At 48.4% G+C, this 20,092-nt stretch overlaps 1 protein-coding gene and 1 long non-coding RNA gene across 6 annotated transcripts in view; one reads left to right on the forward strand and one right to left on the reverse strand.

Annotated features, from left to right (window-relative positions):
• ADGRL1 (adhesion G protein-coupled receptor L1) overlaps positions 1-8,692 on the forward strand; it is a 43,335-nt gene extending 34,643 nt beyond the window's left edge. Inside the window, exons 14-23 of one of the 5 annotated variants that reach the window (XM_032465449.1) lie at positions 295-504; positions 599-819; positions 975-1,041; positions 1,422-1,513; positions 2,061-2,229; positions 3,599-3,727; positions 3,913-4,009; positions 4,102-4,230; positions 4,387-4,404; positions 4,855-6,546. In XM_032465449.1, coding sequence (XP_032321340.1) covers positions 295-504; positions 599-819; positions 975-1,041; positions 1,422-1,513; positions 2,061-2,229; positions 3,599-3,727; positions 3,913-4,009; positions 4,102-4,230; positions 4,387-4,404; positions 4,855-5,597 — 1,875 coding nt within the window. In that variant the 3' untranslated portion in view covers positions 5,598-6,546. Of the gene's footprint in view, positions 1-294; positions 505-598; positions 820-974; positions 1,042-1,421; positions 1,514-2,060; positions 2,230-3,598; positions 3,728-3,912; positions 4,010-4,101; positions 4,231-4,386; positions 4,405-4,854 lie in introns of all 5 variants that reach the window. The other 4 variants (XM_032465446.1, XM_032465447.1, XM_032465450.1 and 1 more) reach the window with 4 other exon arrangements.
• On the reverse strand, positions 340-20,010 carry LOC116659028. The gene is made up of 3 exons (XR_004314301.1): positions 19,806-20,010; positions 2,109-2,285; positions 340-474 (listed from the first exon to the last, which is right to left on the reverse strand). It is a non-coding gene; the product is annotated as an uncharacterized LOC116659028 (long non-coding RNA).
• Positions 20,011-20,092: the final 82 nt, after the last annotated feature.

The following is a 20,092-nucleotide window of genomic DNA, read 5'->3' on the forward strand; positions in this document are numbered from 1 at the left end:
GGCCATACGTCTGGTTCTCTCTGGTCATGGTCCCACCTTCTCCCAAGGCACCCTGGAGAAGCAAGTTGGTGTCACCTTTGTCATCTCTCCACGAGCCTTCCAGAGCATGAGGAAGTGAGCGTGCCGCCTGCAGAGGGGTGGGGGCTGGCAAGCTAGCCAAGGGGGCAGAAGGCCAGGTGGGCTGCATTGGTGGTGCTTGTGGCCCACAGCCTTGCCCATAGCTGACACCTAAGCTGAGCCCTGGCTGTGTGCAAGGTCAGAGGCTCTAAGCACACCCCCTGCTCCTTCCCCCAGTACCAGGGCCGCATCAATGAGCTGCTGCTGTCGGTCATCACCTGGGTGGGCATCGTCATCTCCCTGGTCTGCCTGGCAATCTGCATCTCCACCTTCTGCTTCCTGCGGGGACTGCAGACTGACCGGAACACCATCCACAAGAACCTGTGCATCAACCTCTTCCTGGCTGAGCTGCTCTTCCTGGTTGGGATAGACAAGACTCAGTATGAGGTGAGCAGGACTCTGGGGCAGGAACAGTTGGGGGAGAGGTGACCCCAGCCGGCCGGGGGCAGCCCCTCACCTGTGGTGCTCCCCACCCCCTTAGATTGCCTGCCCCATCTTCGCTGGCTTGCTGCACTACTTCTTCCTGGCTGCCTTCTCCTGGCTGTGCCTGGAGGGCGTGCACCTCTATCTGCTGCTGGTGGAGGTGTTTGAGAGCGAGTACTCCCGCACCAAGTACTACTACCTGGGCGGGTACTGCTTCCCAGCCCTGGTGGTGGGCATCGCAGCCGCCATCGACTACCGCAGCTACGGCACCGAGAAGGCGTGAGTGCCCCTCACCCCCAAGTCTCTCCTCTTCCTTGGCTCCCTGCTCAGCAGCACTCCTTGGGCCAGGACCTTGGGGCACTGGGCTCCTGGAGTCAGAGGGGGGAAAGCCCACCCTTTTACCTCTTGCTACCCTGGCCCTGCTTTCTTTACAGCTGCTGGCTCCGAGTGGACAATTATTTCATTTGGAGCTTTATTGGGCCCGTGTCCTTTGTTATCGTGGTAAGTTGTAAGGAAGTATCCCCAGTACTGAATCCCTGTCCTTCACCTAGGCTAGCTTTGACCCCAAGCCCCCCATTCTCCCCAAGCCCTTGAAAACCACCAGAACTGAGCAGCCAACTAAGAAAACGAGCAGAGTGGGTCTGTAGAGTGCCGTCCATCCAGGAGCTGTGACATGAGCCCCTGCTCTGTGTCAGGCCATGGGCCCTGGCCCCCCAGCCCCAGGAGCCACATTAAGAGCTACCGGTCAGCAGGCACCTGGGGACAGGTACACCAGCAGAGGGGGCCCTGAAGAAGGGGGGTTGAGGCTGAGACTTGGCCAGGAGCTGACACCAAGAGGCAGAGCGACCCCGGCCCAGCTCTTCCCCTTGTCCCATCCCCAGGTGAACCTGGTGTTTCTCATGGTGACTCTGCATAAGATGATCCGGAGCTCATCTGTGCTCAAGCCCGACTCCAGTCGCCTCGACAACATTAAGTGAGCACCCCCTCCCCACACCCATGCCCCAAGCCCCCCAAGCTGGGCCAGGCCTCTCCCAGGGTTTCCTAAAAGCTAGTGTTCTCACCTCTGGTGTCACATACTGTGATTTTAAGGACAAAATTGTTATTTCATTGTGCTGTTTACGTAGCTATTTAAAAAGTATTAGAAAACGTGGCATTAACACATCCAACAATAGTCTTAGGCACGTAACTGCTTAGGGTGAGGCTGAGTCCCTTTCAGGGCAACTTAAAGAGAAATAGGCAGCAAAAGATGGTTTAAAGGCCTGGAAACATGGCCAAAAGGATGAAGGGTGCAGGGGAAGGACTGGCCATTCATGGAACCCTGGCCCCTGACCTCTGCCTGCCCCTCGGGATCAGCCTGGGTCAAAGTGTTGCTGGGCAGGCCCACTCACCCTGAGCGGGTCTTTGCAGGCAGTATCCAGGCCCACCCAAAGCGGGACATGTAGCAAGGCTCTGCAGGAGGGGTCTCTGCTAGTGGGGACTTTGACATTTGACATCCCTGTCCCCTCTCCACTCATCCCCAGATCCTGGGCCCTGGGGGCCATCGCGCTGCTCTTCCTGCTGGGCCTCACCTGGGCTTTCGGCCTCCTCTTCATCAACAAGGAGTCGGTGGTCATGGCCTATCTCTTCACCACCTTCAACGCCTTCCAGGGGGTCTTCATCTTCGTCTTTCACTGCGCCTTACAGAAGAAGGTGAGGTCCAGGGAAGGGGCCCAGGTGCCTGCCTTCTGTGGTGGGACGTGTGTCTGCTGGGAGGGAAGCACGGGCTCAGGGTCAGGGAGGTTTTAGCCAGGGGTGAAGAGGGTTCTGGGAAAGAGCACGATATAGTGGCCTGGAGGAACGAGACCGCAGGACAGATTTGGAGAGTTGGAAGAGCACGACAGGGCCGTGATGACAGACCCTCCCCACAGCGTGGGGCACAGATCAAGCATGTGGAGGGAGATGACTGAGTGCTGCCACCCAGACAGAACATTTCCTGCTGTGATGGGGACAAACTGAGTTTTGTGGTGATAGGAGGTTTCCTTTGTATGTTAAAGTCTGAATCTTAAAAAAAAATAAAAAATAAAAAATAAGGAGATAACAGAAGCAGAGGAATGTGGGGAGGGTATACAGGCAGTAGGCTCAAGACTAAAGCCAGGGGGACTGAGCCAAGGCATTTGTAGACTCATCCTGAAGGCAGTGGGGAGCCCCAGTCAGACCGTTGTTGCTCTGGGGGAAACAGTGAGGAAGGTAAGCCTAAGGAGGGGATGAAGGAGTTCTCTGCTGCAAGGTTGATTATATCCCTGTTCTGCTCAGAACTGTCCCATGGTCCTCATCACACAGGGACAATGACAGTCTTACATAGCCCTCATGAGGCACACAGTCAAAGCCAGCATCTTTGCATGGCCCCCACCTCACACAGTGCCAGTAGCATCCTTAAAGGAGCCCCCAAGCCCACACGCTCCAACCTGGGCTCCCCTTTTCTTCCCTTCCCTTCCCTCCAGCCATGCCTTCTTCTGCTCCCTTAGACACCTAGACATAGACCCTCCTCAGGGCTTGTCCCCTGCCCTTCCCCAGATATCTGCAGGGTTCACTGCCTTTTTTCTTGTAAGTCTTTGCAGAAACGTCTCAGTGAGGCCTCCCCTGATCTATTTGAAATCACACCCCCCCAACCCCTACCCCAGCCTAACCCGCAGCCACGGTTGTCTTGGCAGCACTTCACACCATCAAACACCCAACATCAAGTTCTGATGTTTGCACATATATTCTATCTCTGTCTACTAGAAAATACGAGCTCTGAGAAGTAGGGCTTTGTGTCTGATCTGTGTCTATCCTTGGGGCCTAAACCATGCCGGGTATACAGAGGATGCTTAGTAAAGATCTGCCGAGTGAATAAATGGATGAGAAATTGTTGGTGAAGGTGGAGAAAGGAGGATGGGCCTGGGTGGGAAGAGAGAGCCTGCATGGCTGGCTGTTAGGGGACAGGAGATAGTGAGGTTTCTGATGCCCACCGGGAGCTTGGTCTCTGGACTCCCAAGGCCGGGGCACCCACTGCCAACTGCCTGTCCTCCTCGCCCCTCAGGTGCATAAGGAGTACAGCAAGTGCCTGCGTCACTCCTACTGCTGCATCCGCTCCCCGCCCGGGGGCGCTCATGGCTCACTCAAGACCTCAGCCATGCGGAGCAACACCCGCTACTACACGGGGACCCAGGTATCCGGGCTGGGGCTGGGGCACCAGGCAGGGCTCCCTGGGGCTGAGTGTTGGACCCGAGAGCCCGAGAGGTAGGGCAGTTCTCCACCCAGGTCCCTGGTAGTGCTCATCAGGCAAGTGGTCTCAGAAGGATCCTGGTGGGTAGGCGGCCCAAGAGCCCCCTCACATCTGGGCTGTGTCCCCAGAGCCGAATCCGGAGGATGTGGAATGACACCGTGAGGAAACAGACGGAATCCTCCTTCATGGCAGGCGACATCAACAGCACCCCTACCCTGAACCGAGGTGAGATGGCATCCCCTGAGCCAGCTCCAGTCCCTCAAGATTCCCAGGCCTGTGTCCCCTGGCTGCCTTGTGACCTCTGACCTCTTGGGCAGGTACCATGGGGAACCATCTGCTGACCAACCCTGTGCTGCAGCCCCGTGGGGGCACTAGCCCCTACAACACCCTCATTGCTGAGTCAGTGGGCTTCAATCCCTCCTCACCCCCCGTCTTCAACTCCCCAGGTGAGAGCACGCTGGTGCCAGGAGAGGGTGATGGCCCAGGTCAGGGAGTGTGGGGTCTCCACTTGGGGCAACCTCATGCTTCCTGACCTGGAACCTGGACTTGGCATTCTGAGCTCACCCTCACCTTCTCTTTTCCCTCCTCACTGGCAACTGCAGGGAGCTACCGGGAACCCAGTAAGTGTGACTGTTTCCTAGTAACATTTCCAAGGTCGGGAGGGGAATGCAACGCAACAGTGACCTCCTCAGATGGCTTCACTTAGAGAGAACTCAGGTGCCCCCCACCAAGCACACATACAGTCTCTGGATGGTATTGCATTAGGTGGGGATTGAAGGTGATGGGGGTCAGACCATGGGAAATGGACCTGGTCACTCAGATCTCCTCATATTGCTGAGATTCTGAGCCCCCAGCTAGGAGGGGACCCTGGGGAAACTGGTTACCACACCCACCTCCATTAACAACTGTTGAGCTAGTGTCCCCACTACCAGGGAAGGGAGCAAATACAAGTCCCCAGGGGCAGGGTTCAGCCCAGGGAAAACCAGATGAAAGCAGACAACCCCCTCCACATGGCCTGCGCCCCTCTCACTGCCTGGCTCTCCTTCTGAGCAGCTCCCTTCTGCCTGCAGAGCACCCCTTGGGAGGCCGGGAAGCCTGCGGCATGGACACGCTGCCCCTCAACGGCAACTTCAACAACAGTTACTCCTTGCGAAGTGGGGATTTCCCTCCAGGGGACGGGGGCCCCGAGCCACCTCGAGGCCGGAACCTGGCCGACGCTGCTGCCTTCGAGAAGATGATCATCTCGGAGCTGGTGCACAACAACCTGCGGGGCGGCAGCAGCGGAGCCAAGGGCCCTCCGCCACCTGAGCCCCCTGTGCCCCCTGTGCCGGGGGGCAGCGGCGAGGAAGAGGCAGGTGGGCCCGGGGGTGCTGACCGGGCAGAGATCGAACTTCTCTACAAGGCCCTGGAGGAGCCACTGCTGCTGCCCCGGGCCCAGTCGGTGCTGTACCAGAGCGATCTGGACGAGTCGGAGAGCTGCACGGCGGAGGATGGGGCCACCAGCCGGCCCCTCTCCTCCCCTCCGGGCCGGGACTCCCTCTATGCCAGCGGGGCCAACCTGCGGGACTCGCCCTCCTACCCGGACAGCAGCCCTGAGGGGCCCAGTGAGGCCCTGCCCCCACCCCCACCCGCACCCCCTGGTCCCCCCGAAATCTACTACACCTCGCGCCCGCCGGCCCTGGTGGCCCGGAACCCCCTGCAGGGCTATTACCAGGTGCGGCGGCCCAGCCATGAGGGCTACCTGGCGGCCCCAGGCCTTGAGGGGCCAGGGCCTGATGGGGATGGGCAGATGCAACTGGTTACCAGTCTCTAAGGGACCTCATGGACCAGGGGCTGGTGGCCCAGGCCAGGGAGGGAACCCTGGGCGGGGCTCTGGTGGGAGAGGGAGACTGATGGAGGCAGTGGCCAATGGACCACTCTCTCCAGGCACCCCTTGGCCGTGGGCCCTCCAAGCCCCTCAGGGGCTCTGCTGTGGGGGCCTAAGGTGCAGGGTTCACAGACAGGGTTTCCCACCAGCCATGTGCACCAGCTCAATTTGGGGGAAGTGCGGTGAGGAGCCAAGAGGTCCCCAGGGGAGTGAGGAAGGAAAATTTGGAAGGGTGAAGCCCACTCTTGACCTCCCCCTCCCCCCTACTCTTCCTACTCCCTGGAGGGAAACGAGGGCTCCGGTTTCCCTGGGCCAAAGGCCCTGCTGGATGGAACCTGTCAGCTGCTCCTCTCTTTGCAGCCAGAAGTGCTGCCAGCTGCACCGGGAGGGAGCAGTGGAGGCAGGACAGATGGACAGGTTCCTCTGCACTGCAGTTCCCTGCTCTGAGGAGCCTGGGGCCTCTGGCCGGGGAGAGAACCCTAGGTGGGAGAAAGCCCCAAGGCAAGAGGAATGGGCAGTTGTGGCTGGTGGTTTAAAGGTAGATCTTTCTCCGAAGCTCCTTCTTTCTGCTCTTTGTCCCTGCCTTCCCAGCAAGCCTGCCCCCCTCAGCCCTCCTTGAGTGCACCCAATGACCCCCTCCCTTGGGGCGACTCCTGATGAAGCACAACTCCCCGCAGGGCCCCCAGCCCACAGGGGTGGCCATATTTGAGCAGTTCCCAGTCCTGTGGGCTCGGCTATCTGGGGAGCAGATTTTGGGTCTGGATCTCCCTGGGGAGTGGGTCCTGGGCTTGGATCTTTCCCCAGGGGGCCCTCTTACCCCTTCCTCTCTCCTCCTCTTCCCCCATTGCTGTAAATATTTCAATGAAATGGAAAAGAAAAAAAAAAGAAAAAAAAAAGAAAATCTCATCACTTGAAGCCACCGGGAACCTGCGGCCCGGCCAGCCCGGGATTTCTCCGGAGCAGAGCTGCGCCACCGGGCCCTGGCAGCCAGGACTTCTCCGTGTATGTGTGCATCCCCAGCCGGGGTGGGCGGGCCGCCAGAGCAGCTTTTTACAATCCAGAGACAGAAAACAAAATCTAGAAGCAACATCGAAACAAAGAACCCGTTTCCTTCCCGGCACCCGTTTCTGTCGCCTCCTTCCCCGCTCCGCCTCTCCCTGGCATCATTCAGCCCTCCTGGGGCGTGTACCTCACTGCCTGCCCCAGGACTCGGGGCCTGTCTCCGCCACCCCTCCCCACTGGCCCGGGGGAGGCACCCTCACACCCAAAGATGCTTTTGCCAAGATGGCTGTGCTTTCCCTTTGAGTTCCTGCTTCTTGTATATTGCTTCTGGGACTCTGGCCTGGGAAGAAGTGGCTGATTTCCTGCCTAGAGAGGTTGACGGGGAAGGAAAAAGAGGGCAGCAGGGTTTGATAGTGGTGGGTATGACTGAGAAGGGAGGGCTGGGAGTGGTGAGGTTGTCTTCTTTCAGGGGGTGGGGAGGCCAAAGGTGAGAAATCACCTTCCCTACCCTACACACTCCCGCAGGGGAGGGCAATACCAGGTACCAGGCCTGGCTAGGGTCGGGACACCCACCTTCTGAGGGCTCAACCCCAAACCTGCAGATACCAGAAGTTCCAGGCTTGGGATGTCCCCTGAGTACCTCTCCCAGTCCCCTCCTCTCCAGTCTGTCACCCTGGCCTTCCCAGCAACAACCCCCCAACACTGGGGGTAGCGTAGTCCCATTGCCATACTAGCCCAGCCCCATCATTGCCATTTCCCCAGGGGTGGCCCTCCACCTCTGCTCTGACCTCTCATCTCTGTCCCTCTTTTCTCACAAGTGCCATGAGTTTTCAAACATCTTTGGGTCTTAGCCTGCTGCTGCCATGAATTTCTTTAGGTTAAGGGGGAGGGACTCTAGGGAGGAACTGAGGGAAGGGACAGATAAGTGGCTGGAGGGGCCCTTTTTGCTGCTAGAATGCCCCTCCTCCTGGGGAGCTGGGGCTGGCTTGTCCCCATCAGTTAGGGGAGAAGGGGTCAGACCAAAGATGGTGGTTTGTCCCATTCAGGGGGGTAGGTGCGGGGAGAAAGTAAGGCTGGGTTCCAACTGTTTTTTTCTGGGTAGGAAGGCTTAATTAACCCCTTTCACCAGACCATGGGTGAGTCTGGACAGGGAGATGAAGGATGGGAAAGGTCTTGTCCGGATGGCTTTGTGAGGGAGGCAGGAGACAGATCCATGGCTTTCCTTGGCTTCACTAGGCCAGGAACTCCTCTGTAGGGAGTGGTGGCTAGAGACCTGTGAAGAGTTGGTGGGAGACAAGGGTAAATGGAGGAGATGGCCCAGCCTGGGCATCAACCCAGCTAGTCAGAGGCTGCCTCTGACACTAGCAGAGAGGGCTGGAAGAGAAGGCAGGATGGGAGAGTTCCCAGGGGCACTGGAGGCAAGCAAGGAGTCCTGCTTCCTCTCCCCTGCCCAATCCTCCTTTTATCTCTCCAGACTCCGACAATCAAAGGGAGAGTGAGGGTGCAGGGGGTCCCTTGGTTCCCATTCCAGCCAGAATCACCAAGGTGGATTCCCAGGCCTCAGAGCTGCGTGGCAGGGCCCCCCTGGTAGAGCTGGACACCACTGCAGTCCAGCACAAAGCTACCCCGAGAGCCCAGGTGTCCCCCCACCCCAACCAGACCTGGTGCCTTGATGCCCCCACCCCAGCTGGGACGGTATAGAGAAGGAAGGGTCTTGGTTTCCTCTCCTACTCCCTTCCTTGGGCCCCTGAATTCATTTGCTTTTAAATCTTGTTAATTATTTTTCTCTGGATTTTTTTTTTTTTTTTTTTTTTTTTTTTGCTTTTGTGTTTGGTTTTCCTTGCCTTCCTTTTTCTCTGTCTCCACCTCTTTCCCTATCTTTCTCACTGTCTCCGTGTTCCTCTTCTCTCACCCTCAATTTCTCTCTGTCCATTCAGGCCTCCTCCCCCTTCTCCCTTGCCCTCAGTCCCTCCTTGGTCTCCTTTTCGATATGCCAAACCAATTTTGGGTCGAGTGCATTTAACGAGAACAAAACAAAAGGCTCATAACAACAAGAACGTTTCAGAAAAAAACAAAAAGTTAAAAAAAATTGTTGAGTCAAAAAAAAATCAAACAATAAAGAAATTAAGATTTCTTGGAATGACAAGAGTGGTGTGACTCATTTGGTGGGGTGGGTGGAGAGGAATGGGTGAGTGGATCTGCACGGAGCATCCCCGTGAGTCTGTGACACAGTGAGGCACCTGTACTGCAGCATTTAGAACACACAGTGGAGAACACACAGTGAACACAAAGTCACGGAATCATTACTGTTTATGGAACCTGGGGGGTTCCTGGGCCTGGCTGAGCAATTAAGGTGCAATTTCTCTTTGAATCCGTATAAATGCTCTGGGTGGAGGTTATCAGAGCTCCATTTTACAGATAGGGAAACTGAGGCTTACAGTGCCTGGATGCACATCCAAGGCTGAATGGGCCAGGGCACTGTGCCATGTGGCTTCTCAGAGAAGCCCTTCTCGGCCTGGACGCCGTCCACAGGCTATATTAAAGCATAGCACAGGAACTGTAAGCTGTGCCTGTATGATTCCCACAGCCACTCCTAGACTCCCACACATTACTGGAATTGTGTATCTTCAATCATGACAGTGGACTTGCATCATGTGTATTTCACATTCTCAAATAACACTGCCAATGCTCAGAGAGAGGAATGACCTAACAGTGCAAACACCTTTCTCCATGCCCCTCTGCCCTCAACACAGGCATCCAGGATGCCACACTCACCCATTCCTCCTCTCCACCCAAAGCTACTCCTTCCCAGTCTCCATCGCTGGTTCCTTCTCATCTCACCTCTTAATGTTGACAAGCCCAACTTAGCCTTGGACCTTTTCTCTACCAACATCCACTCCCTGGGTGATCTCATCCCACCTCATGGTTTTAAATACAGTTGACCCTCGAGCAACACAGGTTTGAACTGCACAGGTCCACTTAGATGTGAATTTTTTTAAATAAGTATGTTGGAAAAATTTTTGGGAGGTTTGTGACAATTTAAATAAAAACTCACAGATGAACCACGTAGCCTAGAAATATCAAAAAAGTTAAGAAAAAGGTATGTCATGAATACATAAAATATATGTAGATACTAGTCTATTTCATCATTTACTACCATAAAATATACATGAAACTATTATAAAAAGTTAAAATTTATCAAAACTTATGCACAAAAACACAGATGGTACATGGCATCATCAAATTCACTAGGCTGCCATAAAGCAATCATTGCTGCTTCCTCATTATCAATGCATGAATTATTATACCTGTAATAAATATGAATTTATTTTTCACATCATCTTTTCATTTTTGATGTACAGTGTTAAGATGTGTAACATCTACAGTATTTTGTATCATATAAGGCAATACTGATGTAGCTACTGATAGATGATTCATCCTGTAAACAGATGATGTAAACTTACAGTATTGATAAATACAGTACAGTATTGTAAATGTATTTTCTCTTATGACTTTCTTAACATTTTTTCTAGCTTATTTTATTATAAAAATACAGCATCTAATACATATAACATACAAAATATGTGTAACTGATTGCTTATGTTATCAGTAAGTCTCCAGTCAACAGTAGCTATTAATAGTTAAGTTGAGGGGGAGTCAAAACTTCTATGTGGATTTTTGATTGCACAGGCATCAGAATCCCTAACCCTCTGCACTGTTCAAGGGTCAGCTGCACTGTCTATCATGCTGATGACTTCCAAACACAGAGCTCTAGCCAACACTTCTACCTTGAGCTCTGGATTCATTTAGATCCAACTATCTACTCCACATCTCCCCCTGGGTGTCTAGTTAAGATCTCAAACTTAACCTGTCCTAAACCAGTTACATACATACACACACACGTACACAGCTGCTGCTCCAGTTTCTCCCAAAGGCTTCTCCACCCCGAGACTGAAGCTAAAACCCTTGGAGCTTCCCTTGAACTCATTTACTGTTTCATATCCCACATCTAACCTGACAGTAGATGCAATGTAGGCTGTAACTTAAAAATATCCAGAATTAACTAGTTCTCACTGCCTTGGTTCAAGCCACTGCTGTCTCTCACCAGGATCACTATAACAGTCCTCTAAGTAGCTCCCTTGTCCCTCTTCAACCTTTTCTCAACACCGAAACCAGAGTGATCTCACTAAGCATATTTTGTCCCTCTTCTGCTCTAAACTCTCCAAAGTCCTCCTCTCTCACCCAGGTGAGAGGCCTGGCCAAGATCAGCAAGGCCCTACAGCATCAGATCTCATCCCCATGGCTCTCCTCCTCCTTCCCGCCACTCCAGCCACACTGGGGTCCTCACTGTCCACAAACATGCAGGCACCCTCCTCCCTGCCTCAGGGCCTTTGCACTGGCTGTTCGTAGGGTTCATTTATTCTTCTACAGGGCTTATGAAAATCAGAGTTTCCCAGCTTCCCAGGCTATTTCATTTAAATTGCAAGTGGCCACTCCAGAATGTCCTAACCCCTGTCTTGTTTTGTCTCCCATAGTACTCCCATCTCACAAACTATCTTTTTTGTTTGTTTATTGTCTGCCTCCCTGACTAGAAGATAATGTGCAATGGTCTATCTTTTTAACTGCTGTTCCCTATTGTCTAGCACAGTGTCTGGCACACAGTAGGTGATCAATAAATATTTGTTAAAGGACATAAAGCTGTATTGAGCATAAGACCCAGAGGCCCTGAGATAGGATTTAAGACCACTCCCTCAGCTGCTCTCAGTTCCCATGCATCTCTCACTGTGGGTAGCTGTTTTTAATTCAGCATGGCCCTGAAACCTAAGCTCAACATTTTAGTTGGTGCCCAACCCAATCCTATGCTGAAGAGGAACTGATTCTACTGAACTTAATGAGAGATGCTCTGTGAACAAGTGAGGAGCTTTAAGGGTAAACGTAACTCATGCTCTGACTCTAAAATTTAATCCTGGCGTAAGATGAGACTCTACAATACGGCCAACTCCTCCGCCTTTGTGTCCTTTACTCTCCCAGCACTGCACACATCCAACTCCTCCACACACACAGTAAAACCTGCTGTGCCTGACAACCTGTGACCTTCAGTGCTTGTTACTGGCACCCGTACACACTTGGGGCAACCATTTGCACGTGCCCAGAAACAATAACTTGTTGAGATTCATTTCAAAGCTCTTTCTTACATTTCATCTTACTTATCACAAGAAGTGTATTATTATCCCCATTTATCAGATGAGGAAACTGAAGTTAGAATGATTAAATAACTTACTCAAATAAGATTACTAAGCAGTTCAAAGAGCCCACACCCTGTAGATGCTTTATGAATGCTGTCCAATTTAATCCTTTCAACTACCTGTGAGGCAGGTTTTACTTAGCCCTGTTTTACAGCTGCAGAAGCTGAAGCTCAGAAAAGTTCGAGAATGTACCCACGTTCACTCAGCTAATAAGAGAAAGCTGGGCCAGGCCTCCATCTTGGTCTTCCGATCCCAGGGGCTGCCTGCCCTCAGCTGCCGTTGCCAGGCCCCCATCACTGCCTGCCAACCCCACTTCAGCTTGGCTCCCTACATCAGAGGAGATGCCCACTAACTGTGTCACAGCCTGATGGTCCCTATGTAGCTAGTATTTTAGGACTGTCCAGAGTAGACCCATGTGAGTTAAGGCAGAGGGAAAGCATTAAAGCAGAGCAACAGAGTATTCTCTTCAGATCCCCAAAGGACTGAAAGCACTGGCACCTCTGCCCTTGAGAAAACCTCCTCTCTCCCATGAGCCCTTGGGAAGCTCTAGGGCAGCTGTGCTGAGGCTAGTCCTTCATCACTACAATTTCCTCAGGCTTATTCTGCTCCTCTCTTACCCTTTCAAACATCTCAGTCAGTGAGCTGTGATGGCAGGACCTTGCTGGCTTCTTTTTCCCCCATTTATATCCCTTCTTACTTCACTGGGACCTTCTTGACCAAAACCCTTGCAACTCCCACTTTTTTCTATCTGCCTGGCCCCACTGTCTTCCACCACCCTTTGCCTCTGTTCAAGTTATCCCAGCTTCTCACAACTGAAGCCCTCACTTTAAGCCAACCAGTCCTCTCCTGGGAATTGACCCTAAGGAATCACACATGTAAATGAAGACAGTGGCAAGAAGGTTAGCTGTAGTCAGGCTTCTGAGGTGAAACAAGAAAGCATCTAAAATTTCAGCATAGAAAATTGTTACATAAATTATAACAACAATTACACACTCATAAGCAGAATACCATGAAGCCATTAAAAATGATAATGCAGAAGAATACTAAATGACATGGAAATATATGCATAATACTAAGGGGAGAAACCTAGATATAAAAACAAGGTAAAATATAACCCCACTTTTGTTTTGATGGCACATATATACAAAAATGTATGTATACATATGTGAAACTGTGTATTGTGCATGTATGTGTATGTGTGTATATATATGTAATACATGCAGAATATAAAGCTATACACCAGAATATTAACAGTTTATCTGTAGTGGGTAATTATAACTTTCTCACAACTCTGTATTTTAAAAATTATTTGCATTAAACATATAATACTTTTGTCATAGGAAAAAATATTTCTGCATCCCAATTTCTGTGGAAGAACAAAGGCCAAGAATAACCAACACCAATGGAAGAAGAACAAGATGGGAAACTAGCCTTACCAAGATTGATTATGGTGTGGTAATATTTAAGACAATGTGGTATTGGCACAGGAAGAAACAAAAAGACCAATGGAAGACATGTGACTAGATGGAAACCTGCTCTAGGCAGAGATTACAGATCACTAGGAAAAGGATGGATTAATTCAGAGGATCTTACAATTTTTGGTCTTGGGATCACTTTAGCCTTTTAAAAATTAATGAGTGTGGCGGGGGATGACTGGGAAGAGCACAGAGGATTTTTAGGGCAGTGAAAATATTCTGTACAATAATGTAATGATGGATACATGTTCATCAAGAGTGAGCCTTAAGTAAGCTACACACTTTGGGTGATGATGTACAGGCTCATTAATTGCAATAAATTTACCATTTTGGTGGTGGCTGTTCATGCTTGGGGATACTATGCACGTGGGAGGGGGAAAGGGTATATGAAAAGTCTATGTACCTTACTCTCAATTTTGCTATGAACCTAAAACTGCTCTAAAAAATTAAATTAAAAAAAAATTAATGTGGACCCTAACGAACTGCTGTTTATGGGGACAGAGACTATATGTATTTATATTTACTGAACTGGAAATTAAAACTCAGGAAACTTTTAAATATTTAACTAAATTAAATTAGCTAATAAATCTACTAAATGTTAATATAAATAACCTATTTATTTTAAAATAACTGTGTACATTTAAAGTAGTGAAAAGAATGGCATTGTTTTACATTTTTGTAAAGCTCCTGTCTGGTGTTAATGAAAGACAGCTGGATTCTCACACAGTTTATTGCAGCCAATCTGTTGCAATATGATGTTTGGGTTGAAATATATGAAGAAAATCCAGCCTCACATAGATACATAATTGGGAAAGGGAGGAGTGTTAAAGCCTTTTCAGCTAATTGGGGATATTCTACTTTGCTACTATACCAAAACTCAACAAGTAGTGGTGTATTAAAGTTAGTTACAATGTGGAATGTGAAATTGTATCAATAAACTTTTCATACTGTTACAATGAAACCCACTGGCCTATCTTACAATTTTAATTGATCTTTTTACTCATGACTGATTTTGTAACATCATGCATTGGTCTTCTGGAAAATACTGATATACTGAGTTTTTGCATTTCACTATACAGTATTTTCACAATCATATTTGTTAGTATCACCACTGATCTCATCAGGAAAGCCTTTAAATCCTGAAAAGTCAGGCTCACGGTGGTGAATAAGTTTCCCAAATGTCTAAGTTTTGCTTAAAAGTTCGAATATGATTATTGGCAACAAACTGTCAATTGTACTCTAAGTGATCACTCACTTCATGTCTAAGAAACTATATGCCAAATATCCTAATCTGAATAATTAATAACTATTCAAGTAAAAAATGGTGTTCATGAAAAAAGTCAGCAGTTCTATCTAAACTCAAACAACTACACAAGTGCTTTACCTCAACCACCATCCTTCTCCAGCATGCGACAGAACTGCTCTATGCAAACTTCCCATTTCGCCACACAGAATATTAGAAAGACCTGCTGCAGGGCTAAGCCTGAACACAATTACTACTTTCACTGCTTCTTTAAGGATATTCTTAAGTGAAACTGTTTTAACTTTGAGTGTGTGGTGGTGAGGAATACAATGGCAACCGCTACCACATCATGGCGACACTGCACTGATTCCTGCTTGAGGGGTCAGCAGCCTTACCCATCATTACTTTTGTACCAATAGTGCACATGACAACACATAGCGTAAATGAGAAAGGCAAGTGATGCCTTAGAATCATTCTTTTAGTTTATCTCATGAATTCCCTAAAAGGTTCTTGGGGATCCCCAGGGGATCACATTTTAAGAACCACTGTACTCCTCAGTAAATAGAGCTGAGACAACTGGTTACCACATTAAAATTTTTACAACACAGTCCTACCACACATCATAAACAAAAATAAATTCCAGGTAGATTTCTTCTTAAAGCTAAATATGAAAAGTAGAACTTCCAGAAGAAAATACAGTAGGATATCTTACTGACCTCAGAGTGAGATTTTTTAAGCAAGGCACACACACAAAAAAAAACACAAACTGTAAGAAGATTTATAATTCTGATAATAAAATAATAACAATGATAATAATAAGTTCTGAACATCAGAAGATACCACACAAATGAAGAGGAAAGCCTCAGATGTAAGAACTCCTGCACTCAAGAGATGGACAATCCAGTAGGAAAATGGGTAAAGATATGAACAGGCAATTCACAAAAGGCAAATGGCCCAATAAACACATATAAAAGCTCAAGCTCACTCATAATCAGGGTAATACAAACTGAAACCACTAATTCACACCCATCAGAGATACAAACATGTTAAAGTCTGACAATAGCAAGTGTTGATAAGGACACTGAGCAAGAGCAACACTGCCGGTGGTAGTGAGAACTGGAGTGATCATTTTGAAGAACTGGCAATATCAAGTAAAGGTGAATATTCCCCAAACCCAGCAATTCAACTCTTAGATACGTATCCTAGGGAGACTCCTGCATGTGTACACAGAGAGCGTGCACAACAATGAACACTACAGCGCTGTTTGTAAGAGTAGAAAACTGGAAACTAAGTATCAAGCAAGAGGTAAATGGATAAGTAAACACTGTCCAACAAAACTTCCGGTGATCATGGAAGTATTCTTTAAGTTTTCTAATGTGGTAGCCATTAGCCACAGGTGTCTATCAAACATATGAAAAGTAGCTAAGTGGCTGGGGAATTTAATTTTTCATTTAATTTTGATTAACTGAAATACAAATAGCCACATGTAGCTACCACATCAGACAGCACAGCTATGTAGCAGTGAAAATGACTTAGAGCTACACATGTGTCACATATATACATCTCAAAAGCATCATGTTAGACCAAAAAAAGCAAGCTTCAGAAGGTAGGGCTGGGACCAGAGTGAAGCAAGCTAGTTTTCTAGAGTGAAAATTTTAGGAGGCGCTCACCCTCAGGGTCATGCAGGTACAGGCTGGCACTTGTGTGACTGACAATGAGTGCCTCCTTAAATTTTGTGCCCTTGCTTTCCTCCTCCTAGTTCCAGCCCTGTCAGGATATATCCAGTATGATACTGTGTCAGGGGTCCCCAAGATCACCCATCATTTCAATGATTTACTAGGAGGACTCAAAGGATTTAGCATATAGCCTACTCAGGGCTATGGTTTCTTACAGCGAAAGGTTACAAAGCAAAATCAGCCAAGGGAAAAGGCTCATGGGGCAAAGTCTGAAGGAAACCAGGCACTCCAAGAGTCTTCTCCCAGTGGAGTCACACAGGATGTGCTTACTTCCTACAGCTGAGCTGTGATAACATGTGTGAAATGTTGTCCATCAGGAAAGCTCATTAGAGACTCAGTGCCCAGGGTATTCTGGGGGGCTAGTCAAGTACCAAACTTCCAGACTCCAGAAGGAAAGCAGGTGTTCAACACAAACCACACTGTACAGTTTTGGCACCATGAGCCACCTGTATCATTTAGGAAATGGTAGGCACCTCCTGAAATCCAAGTTCCTAGACACCAGCCAAGGGCCAATCTTTCAAACAGGACTTTCTAAGGATAGCAGGCTTAGGCCTGCTCTAGTAGTTCTTCTTTGCACAGATATTATTCATGTAAAAGTGGAGAACATTACATACAATACTATATATAGTTTAAAGGCATATATTAAACATGTACAAACACGCACAGAAGAATACACAAATCCATAATTGTAGTTACATTTGAAAAAAGAAGAGAGGAATGAGTTTGAGGCAGGGGTATATAAGGCCTTTCAACTGCATCAGTAAGTTTGACTTCTAAGCTGGGTAATGGGTAAGAATGTATTTTGTTACAGCATTTCTTATGCTTTTTTGAGTGTGAGTGCACCTGAAATATTAGATAAGAAAAACGTTGACTTATTACTATGTACTACTAACAGTTCATGTTTATGGAGTAGTTTTCACATTCCAGGTACTATGCTTAGCCCCCCTTCCTTTTTAGTTGTCTTTTTTTCGGGGGGTGGTATTAGGATATTTTATTTTTTTTAATGGAGGTACTGGGGATTGAACCCAGGACTTCGTGCATGCTAAGTATGTGCTGTACCTCTGAGCTATATCTCCCCCTTATGCTAACCCTTTATATACATTTATTCTTTTAAAAAAAAATCACTGAAGACTTCCTATATGTGAAGCCTTGTGCTAAGCTCTGAAAATACAGAGAGGTCAATGTGAGACAGGTGGGATCTCTGCCCTCAGTCAGCTTTCAATCTACTGAAGGATGAAGAGATAATAAGCACAAGTAAAACCAATATATATATACAGATTCTGGTAAGTGTTCCTAAGATAAGAAAGAAGGCTTTTGTGATTAATGAAGGTCTACTTTAACTAGGGTTGTCTGAGAAGGCTCCTTTGGGAGGGACATGTGAGGTGAACCATAAATGATGAGAATGAAACAGCCCCACAATTATGTGAAGGAAGCACACTCCAGGTAGAGGGAACAGCAAGTGCAAAGCCCTGCAGCAGGAATAAATGTGGTGTGTTGAAAGATGGGAAATAAAGCCAGCAGGGCTTGAGAGTGGTGACAAGAGAGAGACTGATAGATGAGGCCTGAGAGGTCAGCTGAGGCCACCATGCAGGGCCTCCTAAGCCACAGTAAAGATCTTAAGTTTCATTCTAGGTATGATAAGCTTTTGAAGGTTTTAAGCAGAGTAATGACATGATCTGGTTTACAACTGAAGATTATTCAGCCAGCTGTAGGGAGAAGGCATTGTAGACAGGGCCACTTTCTTCATTAGCACCACAGACATAATACTCATGGCTGATGAGCTTTTTAGGGGCTATGAAAAGGCTGGGGTGGGGAGATAAAGGAAAAAAAAGTTCCATGATGCAAAAAGAAAACTACAAAGTTGGAATGAATAAATGTTTAATCAAACGTATAGAAAACATAACATCATAACAATTTCATTCATCATTAAATTTCATATTCATAAACAATCAAATTACATTCGGAAATAATTTGAAAATTAGATTTTCTCAAGTCACAAAAATTCCCAAGTATGCCCAGTGACTGCCAAGAAATCATAGCCAATCATAATGTGAATTTTCTTGCAGCCAAATCTTTTCAATGGGGAAAGCAAAATAATTCTTTCAATTAAAAAACAAAAAAAAAAAATTTTTTTTTTCACTTATTGTGAGATGTAGATACAAAAATGCCTGACATCAAGAGGCCACAGAGGAGGCTGGATAAGAAATGCTAGCGGCTTGAAACTGTTCAGGCTTACACCCTGTGAATCTGAACACTGTCTAGGAGATCCTTGGAAAGGTCTCCCCAGGAGAGGACATTTGAGCAGAGACCTGAATGACAAGAAGGTACCAGCCATGCCAAGAGCTGGGAGAAAAGGAGTGCCATGTCAGATTTTTATGGAACAAAAAGAGGGTCAGTCTGCTGAACTGAAGTTGGAGCTGGGTGGGGAGTAAGAAACAACGCATGTAGGGCCTTGAAGAAAGTACTCTCACACTGACAACAATAGAAAACCACTTACATTTTAAGCAGTTGTGACTGATCCAATCTGTTTCAGAGCTGCACTGCCCAATAATACAGCAGGCACAGGAGGTCATGAGCACCTGAACGTGGCTAGTGCCACTGTGAAACGCGAACATTCCGTGTCACTTAAATCAAGTAACGCTTCAATTTAAAAGCAACCAAAAAAGATTGGGCTCATGAAAAACTTTTAACTATGCTGGAAACAGCTTGGGCGTGTGAACCTATACTTCAGCGGTAAACTATATGAAACCTAAACTATTTCCGGTAAAAATGTAGCACCTGAATCACAGATGCAGTTTAAGTGTAAAACATACACAGGATTTCAGATCCTTACTATTGAGTAATGCAATGTAACATACCCCAGATGTTTTTTTTTTTTTAATATGGATCACATGTTTAAATGACACTCTGGCTATACTGGGTTACATATATTAAAGTTAATTTAACCTGTTCTTTTTTAACTTTTTTTTTTAACGTGGTTACTATAGAAAAGTGTAAAATTAGGGATGTTGTTGCGTCTGGAAGCAGAGAGACTGAGTGTGGAGGTTCCTGGAGTCTTCCAGACAGGGAGCGACGGTGGTCCGGGCTAGGAGTGTGGATGGAGAGAAGTTTCTATAAGTTTCTATCATGTAGCCATAAGTCATGCCAGTAAAATTTCATGACCCGGTTCAATCGGCGGGGAAACGTGACCTCGCGCGGTGAGTGGCAGAGGCCAGATTCGAACTCCCATTTACAGGGTTGTCCACCTGAAACCTCCCAGAGGCTCTCGCGGGGGCGAGGGCGGCATTCGAACCAGGCCTGACTCCCTGGTCCCAGGCCCCAGTGAACCGCATTACCGCCGCACTCTCTCCCTTCAGGGGTGAGTTAAACGTTCACAACGTTCACAACGGACTCCCAGGCCGCTGGGCCTTAAGGGCCGGGAGCCCCTTAGAGAAACTTCCGGCAACGCTCACCTGCTGACAGACACCGAGTCCGCAAACGCTCCTTTCTCTGAACACCAGGCTCAACCACGACAGCAGCCAACTTCCGATCGTCTCTCACGAATCCCTAACCGAATCTTACCCCTTCCCGCCCCGCGGCCGACTCAGCCAATCACCTCTCAAAGAACCTGCTTTACCCCCGCCCCACTCCTCCCTGCCAATCACCGCGGGTGAAGCACCGCCCTTCCCGCCCTCTTAAGCGAGCACCGCGCGCCACCGCTCGGCGGTTGGCCGCGTTGCCCACTGCTGGATGCGTCTCC

Source organism: Camelus ferus, chromosome 22 (genome assembly GCF_009834535.1).
Source record: "Camelus ferus isolate YT-003-E chromosome 22, BCGSAC_Cfer_1.0, whole genome shotgun sequence".
Taxonomy (NCBI): Eukaryota; Metazoa; Chordata; class Mammalia; order Artiodactyla; family Camelidae; genus Camelus; species Camelus ferus.